Raw genomic sequence first — 14,814 nt, 5'->3', positions numbered from 1 at the left:
TCTTCAGATGTGTAAAATGGGTGCAACAGTGCCAACTCGGGGTTGTTGTAAAGATGAAATGAAATAAAGAATAAAAAAGAGCCCTAGGGCTTCCCTGGTGGCGCAGTGGTTGAGAGTCCGCCTGCCGATGCAGGGAACGTGGGTTCGTGCCCCAGTCCGGAAGCATCCCACATGCCACGGAGCGGCTGGGCCCATGAGCCATGGCCGCTGAGCCTGCGCGTCCGGAGCCTGTGCTCCGCAACAGGAGAGGCCACAACAGTGACAGGCCCGCGTCCAGGAAAAAAAAAAGAAAAAAAAAAAAGAGCCCTAGACAAATGCTGAACACGTTACTTTCCCCTTTATTAGCAAACCCTCTATTTTGGCATTTTTGCATTAACTGGCAACCATTGACATAGAGGGTAGTCAGCCTCCATGGACAGGGCTGTTTCTCACAGCCCTGGGAAGCAGGGGTGTTGAGCCTGGAGGAGGGGTGGGGCACGTGGGCACCTGGCCAACCCCAGGGAGGGGCAGTATTGACCAAGCAGGACTGATAAAGCCACCCTCCCTTGAATGGTCGCCCCATGCAGATGACTGAGGGGATGAAAAGAGTCCTGGATAGAAAGAGCAGATTGCCCTCCCCTCCCCCAAGCCTCTCCCACATCTCAGACCAGAGCCCTGAGGTCACCACCCCTGTCCAGCTCAGGAAGTCTCCCGGATTAGCTTTGAGAGAAACACCCACCCCCACCCCCCACCCCAGGGTCCCCTCCAGGCCTCCTCGGGATTCCTGATAGGGCCACAGAGATCCTCGGGTGGAGCGCAGCTTCTCGGGTATCCTCCCCAGGGTCTGGGTGGAAGGGTCCCAGGCCAGAGCCCCTACCAGGCCCGGGGTGCAGCTCATTTCACTGCTCCACATGGGCAACTCACCCCACACACCACCAAGCCCCCCGGCACTGGCTCAGAAAAGGAGGGGCCTGCTCCCTACACAGCCTTGGCCTGAGTCTCAGGAAGAGCGGCTCCAAGCCCAGAAAGGCCCGGGAGGGCCGTGCACCAGCCCTGGGGCTCGGCTCTCAGGACCTCCTCCAGCCCAGTCCCCTCCCTCGCGTCTGCAGGACAGTGTGCTTGTCCACCTCTTTCATTACCCAGAGTTTGTCTTCCTTGTCAGCTCTCATTGCTCCATCCAACACATTTGCTGAGCTCCTTTAACAGCCTAGTTAGGAGGATGGTGAGGAGGACAAAACGATCCCTGCCCTGAAGGAAAAAGGACAACAAAGCTTAATTTACTGAGCACTTAATACGAGCCTGGACTGTTCTAAGCATTTGACTTTCATAACTTCCGAGGGCGGTGGTACTTAGCAGGTAGGAAAGTGAGCCCACAGGGTTCAGTGGTTTGGCCAGTGTTACAGATGGAATCAGTGGCAGAGATGGGACACACGCCAGGATAGCGCGGCTCCAGAGCCTGTGGCCATCGTGCCCTGCCCTCCAATAATGGCCATGATGGCCATCAGTACAGGGGGCCTTGAGGACAGACCGGGGAGGCTGGGAGTGGTAGGGAAAGAGCAGAGATCTGTGGCAGAATGTGAACCCTGAACTGAGCTTTGAAGATGGCAGTAAGTTATCGTTGCGGGTGTCACCTCCTGCCGCCCGCCAGTCCGTGAACTCCCTAAAGAGAGAGGCTGAGTTTTGGCACATTTCTTTCTCTCCAGGATCCAATATAGTGTCTGATACACGGTGCGCTCAATTAACAGCTGCTGATGAAATAGATTAACAAAAAGTAACCGGGTTTGGGAGTGGAGGTCATGTCCTCTTTGTCTTTGATCTCTGAGCTCCTAGCACAGCTCTGGGCATGTGGATGACAACTGAGCCACACCTCGTTCCTCAGTGGGGGTGGGATCTGGGATGAGTGGACGGTGACACCTTTCCCCTGGCTAAGCACGCTGGGCGGGTCACTTCTGAGCGACCACTGTGGACTAAACCAACTGCCCAGTGCCCAGGCAGGCTTGGGGTGGAGAAGGATGAAGGAGGGCAGCGACGATGCGGACAGGGGGGCGGGAGGGGGAGGGGAAATGAGGAAGGGGCAGGGAATGGGCAAGAGTGGCAGAACCCCCCTACCCTCTGGCCTACCACCCCGTGACAAAACTCAGATGGCATCCGAGGGGCACTCCCCCAGTTCATTCACTGGTGTCTCCCCTCAATAAGCACTGGCCAAGCCCCAGCAGTCGGCTGGACACAGCCCGGCTCCCTCAGCACACACGGTCTACGGTCGATACCTGGGCAGGAGGGCACAGGTGTGCCAACACCTGAGTGCACCCCACTCTCTCTGGGTGCCGCAGAGGAGGGGGTGTCCATCTCAGTCAGAGTGTTGAATAAAAATCTGGTGGTCTCCAAAAAAACAAAGAGAACAGGAGAGGAAGCTAGAGGAAGCTCAGATCGAACGGAGGTCACTCATTGAACAAGGGCCGGAGGGGTCCAGCCATGTGGCTGGCTCACTGAGAACAGTTTGGAGTGGCAGGACCTCTGGGTGGGCGGGGAGAAGCCAGTGTAGAATTAGGGCCAGAGATAGGCCGTAAGTAGCCGGACCCCGGTGGCCTCTTGGATGGTGAGGACTTTCCTCAGTGGCCTGTGGGGAGCTTTTGCAGCACCTCTAAGCCGGGAGGGCTTTCCGTTTCCAGCAATGGCCCTGGCTGGCATGTGAAGCACGGATAAAGGGGAAGCTCAAACTGGAGGCAGGGAGGCCAGGGAGGCCACGGAGGCCATGGCAACCTGCCCAGCAAGTTAAGACATTGAGGACATGAGCATCTACGGGACGGACTTGTGAGGGGGGTGAAGGAGAGACAGAACCAAGAGGAACCAAGGCTCCTGGCGTGGATTCCTGGGTCCTCTGGGATGGAGGACCAGGAAGGCCCAGATCTGGGAGAAGGAGGGATGCTCCTTCAGATGAGTGGATCTGAGGAGGTGATGGCCGGCTCATTTGTGCATGTGAGACTGGAACAGAGGAGAGCGACCTCGACGGAGAGTCATCAGGACATACTGGTAATTGTGACCATGGATATGTCCCAGATGGCCCAAGGAGGGGCGGGGAGAAGAAGCAAAAGAGAAGACTGCCTACGTCAGAATCCAGGGGACCCGTCCCCGTGAGGAGTAAGCAGAGCCGGAGGAGGCTGCACGTGTAAGCTGGGATGTCCAGAGAAGCAGGGGGAACAGGGGTCCAGAGGGGAGGTGGGGAGGAGGGTCACCATCAGCTCAGGCTGAGGTCACTCCTTGAGTCGTGCGTCTGGTCACTGAGTGGCTTGGAATGGCAGGACCTTGGGGCAAGCAGAGGGGTGGGGGGACTGCAGGTGAGGGTGCCCAAAGGAAGCTGTCTCCGCAGAAAGCAGGAAGGCAGTAGCTGGGGCTGGAGTAATTGTCCTAGGCCTCTTTCTCCCCACACCAGCCCCGCACTAGCCCCTTGCATTCTGCTGCAAGCCCTCTGTACCTCTTTCCCGCATGTCCATGTTTGCAGGGCACCATCGCCCGTGAACCACCTGTGGCCCTGTGTTTGTCATTATCGACCCCGTGGCTGACGGTCGGCCCGGGTGCCTTGTGTCCCTCCCATCTGGGAGCTCTCTGGGCCGGGCCTCGTCAGGGTGGGCCGTTCAGCCCGACCTCACCCACCCACCTCCCCCCACCGCCCCCAGTCAGGGGGTACCACCCTCAAAAACCAAGCCAGAATCAAAAATACATTTGCAAGAAAGTGGGAAACTTTATTGAATTGGCTTTTCTTTTTAGTAGAGAAGCTGAGGAATCAGAGGAGGCAGGTCAGGGGGAAGAGGAAGCAGACCCAGAGACAAGGGCGGGGAGTGGCTGCCCTTGGGAGGGTGTGGGCCGAGAGTGGAGTGGCCGAGCCTCGGGTCCTGCAGTCCCTCCTTTGCTCCTGCAGGGAACCGTCAGCTCTCTCCTCTGGGCACTGAAGACAGCGAGGGGCTGCCCGGCAGATTTAAGGCCTAGTTTTTTCTGAAATGCGGCGAGTGGAGGTGGTGCTGCTAGTAGAGATGGTTCCTGGGCAATGGAAGAGGCAAAAGAACTTCAGGCTGGAGAAGACCCAGCTCAGGCCAGCTCAGGCCCCCCAGGAGGGCCCCAAACCCCTAGTCAGTCTGGTGGCGTGGTGGGTAGTTGATGGGGATTCTGTGTTATTGTCTGGGGGACTCCCTCCATGACAGCCCCGTCTGTGGGGCTGTGGGGACAGAGCCACCTATTTTGAAAGGAAAACAGAGGAGCAGGTGACCACTTCCGCTCCAGTACCATTCCCCGCTCCCTACACTGGGGAACCCAGCACTGCCGCCCAGCCCGCCCACAGGGCCGTAAGCAGGAGCCTCATCACCTCTCCCACTAGGTTATTTCCTTACCTCCTGCGGGGAAGCCGGGAAGCCTGGAAGAAAGGAGAGAGGCAGCCATGAGCGGAAGGCAACTGAGGACAGCCGCCTACCTGTCCTCAGATGGAGTCTCTCAGATCATCACTTTGAGCCCCTGAGTTGGGCTCTTTTCCCAGCTGTGCCCCCAGCCCACAGAGCAGCAGCGTCAGGTGACTCCCAGGCCTGTGCTGTCTGTCTGGGAAGCCTCAGGAGGGGATATTGTTAGGCATTTGCTGGGTGTTTTGTCCTTCCTGTGCTGCACTCGACCCCTTACCCCTCCCTTGATCCCACAAGGATGGCCGGATCCCTGCAGGTAGTCTGAAGGCAATTAAATCTCTATTTTAACAGCTCTGCTGGGCTGCCCTGAATCCAAGCTAATACTTTTCCAATATGAGATATCTTCTCCATAGTCCCTAGTCCTGCCAGTCTAACCTGGAGGCCCGAATTAAAAAGTTAACGGAAATGCCCCTACAGTCTGATGCCAGGAGACAAGAAGGAAGCTCTGGTCCTGGATCCTGGTCCAGGCTGTTGAAGCTCAGACGGGTGTCCTTTCCTCCCAGACACAAGGGCCTGACAGCCCAGGGTCCTGCAGTCAATTTCCCACATGACCTACTTGGCGTCCTGGCCCTCCAGCAGGCTGCGGTAGGTGGCGATCTCCTGCTCCAGCCGCGCCTTGATGTCCAGCAGCGTCTTGTACTCCTGGCTCTGGCACTCCATCTCACTGCGGAGCTCGCTCAGCTGGGCCTCGATGCTGCTGATGAAGCCCTGGATCTGCTGCAGCTGCAGGGCGTAGCGGCACTCGGTCTCCGACACCGTGCTCTCCAGCCCGGCTTTCTGGTGGGGCAGCAGAGGAGAAGGTCAGAGGGGAGCCGGGCCAGGGGGAGGGGCCTAGAGGGGGCGGCCGCTGGGCAGGGGCAGCAGGTGTACCATGCTCAGCTGGGACTGCAGCTCGATCTCCAGACCCTGGAGCGTACGCCTGAGCTCCGTGATCTCCGTCTTACTGGTCTGGATACTGGCAGTGCTGGAAGACACCTCCTTGGCCAGCTCTTCACTCTGGAATTCAAGCAGGACCAAGGTGATGGAAGAGCCCAGCTGGAGGGCCCGAGCACCCCCTGGCTCAGCGAGGTTAGAGGGCCAGGTACCTTGCTGTTGAACCATTCCTCGGCATCCCGGCGGTTCTTCTCCGCCATGGCCTCGTACTGCTCCCTCATCTCTGCCAGCACGCGGCTTAGGTCAATGCCTGGGGTGGCGTCCATCTCCACATTGACCTGGCCGATCACCTGGTTTCTGAGCTCCTTCATCTCCTGTAGGGATGGAAAAGGAAGACGCATGAAGTTCCTCAGCCTGGCCCTCCTCGGCTCTGAATGCTACTGGAATGTTCTGGAAAGTGCTTCCAGGTCCCACAGTGGAGGGCTGAGCCTGGCTGCAGCAGAGGGCTCCCCGTCATCCCTGAAGGTGATTCAGCCATGGCAAGCACAGCCCACCTCTCACCTCCTCGTGGTTCTTCTTCAGGTAGGCCAGCTCCTCGTTCAGGCTCTCAATCTGCATCTCCAGGTCGGTCTTCATCAGGGTCAGTTCGTCCAGCACCCTGCGGAGGCCGTTGATGTCGGCCTCCACGCTCTGGCGCAGGGCCAGCTCGTTCTCATACCTAAAGGATTTTTAAATTGAAAAAACAACATAGAGGGCTTCCCTGGTGGCGCAGTGGTTGAGAGTCCGCCTGCCGATGCAGGGGACACGGGTTCATGCCCCTGTCCGGGAAGATCCCACATGCCGCGGAGCGGCTGGGCCCGTGAGCCATAGCCGCTGAGCCTGCACGTCCGGAGCCTGTGCTCCGCAACGGGAGAGGCCACAGCAGTGAGAGGCCCGTGTACCGCGGGAAAAAAAAAACAAAAAACATAGAAATGGTATTAGGAGTTTGGGTTTTTGAGCACAAGTCACTCATTCTCCTTACTTAGCCCTGTAATAAACCTTTCTCTGCTCCAATAAAAAAAGGAAGGAAGGAAGGCAGGGAGGGAGGGAGGAAGGAAGGAAGGAAGGAAGAAATGGTATTAGATACTCCACTACCCCTGCACTGGACTCTGCTACTTCCACAAGACCTTCACTCCTGGGATACTCTGGTTACATTGTTCAGAGGAGCATTTGTCTAAAACTGTAACTGCTGGGAAAGGGGAATGAGGGAAATAAACTCACTTGAGCCTGAAGTCGTCGGCAGCCAGCCTGGAGTTGTCAATCTCCAGAATGATCCGGTTGTTGTCAATGGTGGCCGCCAAGATCTGCAAAATACAGAAGGTAACCAACCACTGGAGGGTCCACAAGCTTGGGGAGCAGGACTGAGAAAACACGGGCAGGACGGGTGGCCATCAGACTCTGCCACTTCTCTGCCCCTGCGAGCTGGGACAGGACACTTCTCTCTGGGCCTCAGCTCCTCTTCTGTAAAGTGAGAGACAGGACAACGGGTCCCCTTGGTTTGTTCTGTCACTCCATCATTCTATGTCTGGTCATGGTGGGAAAGATCGGGATGTACATTTCAGGGGAACAACCCCACCAAGAACATCTGTGGTTAGTCACGTCTCTGCAGCGTCAGACTGGCAACCTCTCGTGGCTGCTGTCTGGAGGGCCTTTCTTCTCCTTAAGATCAGGACAGAATCAGCCTGGCCCCCCACAGTTCATAATAACATCACCGGAGCTGGCCTCCCCTCTGAGCAGGGTGGAATTCCAACAAGTATCCCCATCCATTTGAATTTCTCTTCTAAACTTTTGTTAGACATTTAAACAAAAGCATTTAAAATCCACCCCATATAGCTGGGACTCAGCCCAGGCAGATGGATTTCTGTTCCAACAAGCTGGCATCACAACGTGATGGACAGGCCTTAACGGAGAGAATCTCAGCTTAGCACTGCCTAAGCCTCTGCCTGCATCTCCCCTACCTGGTCGCTGCCAATTGAGAATGCCAGTTTAAAGGAGGCCCCTAGAAAATAGTGTTCCCAAACCAATGAATGAACATGCATTCCTTTCTCTGTTGGTTTTAGCCATTCTTAGTGGCTTTGAAAACTTCCAAATAACCCAGCACAGCTTCCAAATGACCCAGTGGGTTAGGATTATAGAGATCAAGTCAGTAATAACATAACTGGAAAGCAGTAAAAAAATGTTGGCATGAGTAAGAACAATAAAAATGAATAATGGGAGAGAACGCGTAGCCTGAGAAAACCCATCAGGAAGAGAGATGCAGTAAAAGACTAGATTTTCCCCCAAAGAAAGGGTAAGAATTCTGCCCACGCTGCATCTTCTGGTCCCTGGGGACCCTGCTTTTCCTGGCCATTGCGTCTCTGCCCTGCCCAGAGGAACCCTCCTCGACCTGCAAGGACTCACCTTGTCCCGGAGGTCCTCGATGGTCTTGAAGTAGGAGCTGTAGTCCCGCTCCGGGCTGGTTGGGCTCTTCTTCAGATGCCAGTCGCGGATCTTCACCTCCAGGTCAGCGTTGGCCTCCTCCAGGGTGCGCACCTTCTCCAGGTAGGAGGCCAGGCGGCTGTTGAGGTTCTGCATGGTGATCTTCTCGTTGCCAGAGAGGAGGCCGCCATCGCCACCACTGAGGCTGCCGCCAAGGCCACCACCATATCCTCCACCGAAGTCACCAAAGCCACCACCAAAACACCCACCAAAGCTGCCACCTCCAAGGCCACCTCCAAAGCCTCCACCCAAACCACTACCAGCCCCTCCACCAAAGCCGCAGCTTATGCCACCCCCAAAGCCCCCAGCTGATCCCCCAGAGCAAAACCGGGTTGAGCCGCTAGAGATACTGCGACCTCCTCCCAGCTTGCAGGAACCACCCCCATAGCTAGCGGAGGAATTCTGCAGGAAACAGCTCATGGTGAGATCGAGATGGGCAGAGAGCGCTGGTGCGGTAGGATCTTGGCTTGGCCTGGCCGAGGACTGTGGCTCTTCCCCAGAGCGGATGCCTTTTATACACCTTCCAGGGGGTTGGACGGTTGCCCCATCTTCTCTCCTCCCTTCCCCACCCTCTGACTGGTGCCAACTGCACGTCTGTTTCCCACAAGCTCATTACCTCTGTTCTCCAGGGTGGGTTGTGCCATGGGGGGAGGGGGCATTTTTTTTTTCTTAATCCTTAACAAAAGTGATGATTCAGAGGGAACAGTGTTCTGCTTGAGACTACCCTTTGAAAACTGAATTCTGTCTCACCTCTCCACTTAGGAAACTCACTCCCATCGGCCCCACCCAGTGTTAGAACCGGGACTGAGCTGCACCGGTCTGCCAGGGAGCCTCTGCAGAGGAAGGGTGGCTGCAAAGTGGCCCCGTGTTGTCACTTCAGCCCTCTGCCTCCCTTCTTCCTGTTTCTAAAAGGTCTGACTGGAATGTTCTGCGTCTTTCTCAGCATTTCATCTACTCCAGTGCTCCCAGCAACAAGGACGAACTTTGCTTGGTCCTATAGAATCAGCAACCTTGAAGGCTTTTAGGCTGAGAAAAAAATGGCTCCAAGACCATCAGGTAAAGTCATGGCGGCGAGAGACCTTAGGGACCATCCAACACAGTTCCCTCAGCTGGGGAAACTGAGGCATAGAAAGAGCAAGTGACCCTGCACATCATAATAGCTAACACCCTGAGATCCCTCACTATATGCAGGCACTGGGCTAAGAAATCTATATTGACTGCCTCATTTAATCTTTGCAACAGCCCAATAAGGTGAGTACTCCTATTATCCCCATTTTACACAGGAGGAAACTGAGCCTCAAGGGCAGAGTCAGGACTGAAACCCAAGTCCGGTCCTGTCTACACTAGGCTCAATTTTTTAGGCATTTTTTCCTACAGTAAAATGGACAAACCATTAGCATCCAGCTTAATGCATTTTTACCCACGTATGAAAATTTAAGCATGTGTTTACTTGTGTAATCACCACCCAGAACATTTCTAGCACCCCATAAAGCTCATTGCACCTTTTCCCAGTCAATCGCCCCCCATACACCCCGTGCCCCTAACATACCCATAATTCCAACTCTGTCACCATAGATCAATTCGGATGTTCTCAGCCACGGGCTATTTTGCTCCCCAAGGGACATTTGATAGTGTCTGGAGACATTCTGGTTATCACAACTGGGGGATGCTACTGGGATCTGGAGGATAGACACCAGAGATGCGGCTAAGTAGCCTACTGTGCACGGGACAGCCCCTGCCCCAGAGAATTCTCCAGCCCAGAAGGTCAGTAGTGTCGAGGTCAAAAAGCCCTAGGTCAGCCTGGCACATGGGTTTAATTACTCCATTATTGCAGCCACAGAGCCATAGCCACGTCCAGAAAGGAAGCCTTGTAATACTGAGCAGGGCTCTTTCTAGCCCCCCAACCACGTGACACCTGCCTCAGCTTGTGCGTGTTTGAACAAGAGGCCACATAGAGGATGTGACCCAGAGCCTGGGGCCGGGGTCTCTGCCGAGGAGCCTGGGATGTGACTGAAACTCAGGGTCTGCTTAGGAAGCCAGCGGAGGAGGCCTCACCACTCAGGCTGAAAGAAAAAAGAAACGGGCCTTGAGCTGGCCTCTCAGAAGCCCGGGAGAGAAGGAGAGGTTCCAGGGCTGAGAGTGCAGGACACTGGACTCGGGCTCAAAGCCTCCACTCACCAAGGGGGCCAAGGTTGCCGTGAATGGCCTCCTGGGAGCTGCCCGCCCACAGCAGCCTGAGGGGCTGGGTGGGATAGGCCAGGAGCTGGAGTGAGATGACACAGGCTTGAGGTTGTCCTGGAAGCCCCTTCGCTGATTCAGCAAGACCAGAAACGAGGGCACGGGGTCAGGGCTTTCTTGGCCTCTGTTTTCTATGGGTAGGGAAGTGGGCCTGCGTCTCCCCCAGTGGGTGTCAGTGCCAGGGAGAGAGCCAGGCCGGGCTGCGGTGTTCTAAGACCACGGGGAGGCCAGGGACTCAGGCTGACCCCTGACCGTGCCCTGCCCTCCTGCCCAAACTGATGGCTCAGCTCTCTCTCTCTGAAAACGTGTGATTCAGCCCAAAGCAGGAGCCCTCCAAGAAGGTAATTAATGGAACCTGCCAGACCTGGAATGGCAATCCTCCTGGGGCTGAAGAGCAAGTTCAGCCAACGCCTCTTAGAGGAACAATAACCACAGATCCTCCAAAGCCCCGCGGTGGCCAGGACGTGCCTCCCTCACAGGGTCAGGGCACGGCCCCTCTGCACCCGTCCCGAGCAGGGTATTGATGCCTTGGCACGGGAATGCCTTCCTCTGACCCAAAGTGAACCCCAGGGCCCATGGGGCGGGGGGACACATGCCAGTGCTACTGCAGGGAGCTAGGTAGAGACCCATCCTGGGGACCCCATTTCTCCTCTCCCAGCCCTTGTCCAAATGGGGCAGGACGGAGTGCTGGGGCTGAGGCGCTGCCCACACGTCTAAAGCTTCCTTCTTTGCGTTCTGACAAAATCACCTCTGCTATAACATTTCCAGGGAAGGGGAGGGAAAGCCCCGTTATGAGTGACCCCTGCAGAGGAAGCTGAGCTTAACAGGTTGTCACACAATAACAGGAGAGGGGTTTTATTCGCCCCATCTTATAGATGAGGCAGCTGAGGTTCAGGGAAGATAAGTCACTCGTCCAAGGTCCCCATAAACGCATCTGGCTCTCTCTACCCCACCAGTTGTTGTCTTGGAGGCTTGCTGCAAACTCAGTGTCTGATCTCTGAGGGTTCCATTCTGTATGTGTTAAAAGATAATAAAACACCCCTAGCTAACATTTGTGAATACTGTGTGAGACACTCTACATGCATGTAGAGCGGTCCTTGAAACAACTCTGCTATTGTTATTGTATCCTTTTTCCAGATGAGGAAACGAAGGCCCAGAGAGGTTAACTACATCGCCCAAACTTGAGTATGACAGGGCCAAGATTCAAACCTCTGGCTCTAGGGTCTGCGCCCTTAACTACTGCCTGGTCAATCCCTTTCAGGCCAGTGTTGGCGCTGTCCCATCCAGAGGGCCTTCTCTCTTGCCCTCTCCATTCTCAGGCCTCCTGTCACCCAAGACCCAGCTGGTGGCTGGGCCTGCATCCCACAGTGGTTAGGCCTGTGCAGCTGTTGGTCTGATGGTCAGCCTGTCTGGCCTGATGTGAGCTCCAAAGCTCGGGGGCTTGTAGGGGTACTTACTCAACGCAAAATGTCAAAGCCTAAATTGTCCTAGGAAATTCCCCATCCAACTCCTTCATTTCTGAGACCCAGAATGCCAAGGCCCGGGGCAGCGGGAAAGGAAGAGTTTCGCATGGATCTCTAGCTCTACCACTGATTCACTGTACATGTGGTGTACATGTGGGGGTACCTATGGTGATTCATCGTGGGCCTTACGTTGAAATGGCTTCTAAGTTTCCTTCAGCAATGCCCCCTGAGGCTCTAGTTCTCAAAAATTTATCCAGAGTCACCAGATTGTTCATCTGCAAAGTTGAGGCCTCAACCTCATCCCCCAGCTCCTAGCCCAGCATTCCTTGCTTGAATCTTGGATCAGGCTCCTCCCTCCTTCCCTCTCTCCCTGGACACCAGGGGGCCTGGAGCCCAGGCTGGCTGACCACCTCCCAAAGGGTCCTAAGGCTCCCTCACAGGGGAGGGGTCTCTTGTGAAAGGCAGACCCACCCCAGACGGTGGACCCGGGCCCTCTGTCAGCCCTCCACCCTCAGAGACACCTGCTTGACACAGCAATCCCCAGGAGCCTTCTCCAGCCTAGCCTCAAGGCCTCAGGGCTTCACGTTTCTACGTAATCAGCTTTCTAAAATCCCTTTTATACCACCAGGGTTCCCCAGAAACGCCAGCAAAGGCTTTGAATTAGGTGGATCTGTTTCAACCCTACTTCTGCCACAGACTGGCTGTGTGACCTTGGGAAAGTTACTCAACCTTTCAGTGCCTTGGTGACTGCAACTGAAAAATAAGCATTAGAGGAGTTAGTATTTGAGAAGCACCTGACCCACAGGAGCTCCCGGCAGGCGGAAGGTTACTCTTCCCTCCCTGTTACAAGTGAGGAAATGCGAGCTTCTCGTTGTTAGATGACCCGGCGGAGAATTCTTCTGGGCCTCCTCCATCCAGTGCCAGCCCATTGCTTTGCCTCCCTCTCTGGTTTCTGCAGCCAGCACGGCACCCACAGCAACCAGACATGTGACAGTTGGTGGCATTCCTGTCTTATTTCCCCCACTCAGTCTTACATTTCCTGAAGATAAGGGCTTTGTCCTCCAAATACTGCTCCTGGCACAGGGGAGCTCTGGCTAACCGTCCAAGAAGCTGTTTCAGAGACACACTGTCTGCTGGCTTTAGGTGAGTAGGAATATCTAGCAGGAATGGTATCAAGTGGGGTCACCCCAGCTGCAAATCTCATAGGAAAAGCTGCCACCTCCTTATTTCCCCTCGTGTCGCCAGCTGCCCACAGAGGGACAGGTGACCCCCAGGTGGGCACGTACCCAAGACATGAGCGAATGTCCAGAGCCATGTCTAAGGCAAGAAAGAGCAAAAGAGAAGAAAGTTCATGCATTCGTGCGACAGCTATTTATTGAGCTACCCCTCTGAGGACTCAGCAGTGCAGGGAGCAGACACAGCCCCTGCTGTCACAGGCCAGGCTTCCTTCTGAGGTCCCAGGACGCAGAGCAGCCCATAGACAACCTCGAGATCAGCTCGTCCAGTCAGACACCTCCATTTAAAGATGTGGAAACTGAGACCCGGAGGAGAACAGGGACCAAAGTCCTCAGGGAGAGAGGGGTGGGCATGCCCCACGCCTGCTCTGGGAAAGCCAGCCTGAACACAGCACACACCCCGGGGCCCTAATCCCTAGTCCCAAAGCTGCCCTCTCTGTGGGGAGGAGAGAGGCCTGCTGCCTGCTTCCCGGATTGGCTGGAAACCCAGCCCCACCTCCATCCAGGGGCAGGAAGTGGGCTGTCTCTGCCCCCCGAAGATGATTTAAGGGCTCAGCCAGGCATGAGCCATCCCTAGGTGTGGGCTTCTCACTCCACGGTCAGACAGGGGACGGGACTTGGCAAGTTCCAAGGGCTTCTCTGCTAGCCTGTCCCTGAATCCCAGCAGAGCAGGAATGGGAACTCAGGGGAGATAGAAGCAGCCTCCCCTTCCCACCCCCACACCTCAGGGTCTGGCCCGGAGAGAAGGCTCACTGGATGAGGGCTGAGCCCCCATGCCACCCTGCACCTTTGCAGACGTGGTTATTTTTGCAAGCAAAGAAGACTCTTCGGTGGCCGTTTAGGCGGCCTGAGACCGCTCAACAGAGGCCCGGAAGCCGGCGAGGCACGAGCAGCAGCCTGGCCACAGTGGGGTCGGAGAGTTCCCAGAAGGAGCCTGGCTGAGCCCAGCATGTTGGGGACGTGGAACCTGGTGCTCTGGGCTTGAACCACAGCGTGAGAGACCAAGGTGGCATGTGACGACAATCTTTCTGACTGTAATGGCTGTGTGACACTTGAACAGGCTGCCCCTAGAGGTTAAGAAATGGGGTTCAGACCATCACACCCTCTAAGGAAGAGGTTGTCAGCTTCTGTCACCCTTATGGCATCCAGGGAAAAAGTAAAGGTCTGGAATCAGAGAGACCGTCCCAAACCCAGTTTCACTGTTTCCTAGTTTATGGCTTCATTCAAGTGACTGAGCTTCCCTGGCCCTCGGTTTCCTCTTCTGACAACTGCCTCTGAAGTCTGACCCCACAGCTTCAAAAGCTGTCTGGAGAATAAATGAGATGCCATCCATTGAATGTCCTGCCCAGAGCCTGGCAGTGTGCAGACACTTAATAAATTCCGTTTCCTTCCTCCGGCCCCAGGGAAATCAGGCCTCAAAGTGTGTACTCAGGAGACACATTCTAGATTAAATCTCCCCCAGAAAGAACAGATGCCACCTTCTCTCCAGTCACGGCTGCTGGGTGAGGAGTTGTACCCAGCGAGACCTACGGGCTCCCTCTCAGAGGGCCTGGCCCTCCTCCCAAATGATCTGATTCTAAGGAGAACAGCGGCACGTCCTACCTGCTCTTCCCAGCAGAACAAAGAAACCGGTTCTCCCTCTCCCCACAATCCTCACCCGAGCCCAGCCCAGCCATGGCACCCAGAGCTCTCCACTTCCTCATTCCCTGCCCTCTATCAGGAGCTACGAATCCCAAAGGAAACAGCCCCAAACCAGAAGCGACAAATCAGGTGTGCGTGGATACCGCTGCTCTAATGAGCCCTCAGGTGGAGACTGGTGACTGGAGAGCAGGAGCAGGATTTAGACAGAGAAGGGCAAATAGGGGTTGGTACTGCTTTGGACTTAAGCTTGGAGAAATCAGGGAGGACTTCCTGGAGCTGGTGTTTTTCCCTCTGGGCACTTTCAGTGCTTTGGGGGGGATGACAGCTTCGGGGGGGATGGGGGCCAGCTTTGCAGGGGGGCAGAGAGGGGAACTGGCTCAGCCGCTCTGGAGGTCAGGTGTGCCTGGCTGGAAAAGAGGGGAG

General features: G+C 55.7%; 2 protein-coding genes across 4 annotated transcripts in view; both read right to left on the bottom strand.

The window, feature by feature from the left end:
• Positions 1-2,136: 2,136 nt before the first annotated feature.
• The window catches only part of LOC101273992 (keratin, type I cytoskeletal 14), a 111,609-nt gene continuing 98,931 nt past the window's right edge, over positions 2,137-14,814 (bottom strand). For all 3 annotated transcript variants that reach the window (XM_049702477.1, XM_049702476.1, XM_049702474.1), the window contains exon 8: positions 2,137-2,420. In XM_049702477.1, the coding sequence (XP_049558434.1) occupies positions 2,152-2,420 (269 nt within the window). In that variant the 3' untranslated portion in view covers positions 2,137-2,151. The remainder of the gene's footprint in view (positions 2,421-14,814) is intronic.
• Positions 3,695-8,309, bottom strand: KRT13 (keratin 13). The gene is made up of 8 exons (XM_004282780.3): positions 7,737-8,309; positions 6,558-6,640; positions 5,859-6,015; positions 5,510-5,671; positions 5,295-5,420; positions 4,981-5,201; positions 4,362-4,384; positions 3,695-4,014 (listed from the first exon to the last, which is right to left on the bottom strand). The coding sequence occupies exons 1-8, from the start codon at positions 8,232-8,234 to the stop codon at positions 3,953-3,955; spliced, it is 1,332 nt and encodes a 443-aa protein (XP_004282828.2). The 5' UTR covers positions 8,235-8,309; the 3' UTR covers positions 3,695-3,952.

Source organism: Orcinus orca, chromosome 19, assembly GCF_937001465.1.
Source record: "Orcinus orca chromosome 19, mOrcOrc1.1, whole genome shotgun sequence".
NCBI classification, from domain to species: Eukaryota; Metazoa; Chordata; class Mammalia; order Artiodactyla; family Delphinidae; genus Orcinus; species Orcinus orca.
This window is presented reverse-complemented; position numbering and strand designations above follow the sequence as displayed.

What these genes read in the sequence shown, in the direction of transcription:
- KRT13 (XM_004282780.3), bottom strand. Translation starts at nt 8,234, where the DNA reads ATGAGCTGTTTCCTGCAGAATTCCTCCGCTAGCTATGGGGGTGGTTCC. An exon ending in TGCAGTCCCAGCTGAGCATG is followed by an intron (nt 5,202 to 5,294) that starts GTACACCTGCTG and finishes CTGCCCCACCAG; the next exon opens with AAAGCCGGGCTGGAGAGCAC. An exon ending in TCCCGGCTTCCCCGCAGGAG is followed by an intron (nt 4,015 to 4,361) that starts GTAAGGAAATAA and finishes TCCATTGCCCAG; the next exon opens with GAACCATCTCTACTAGCAGC.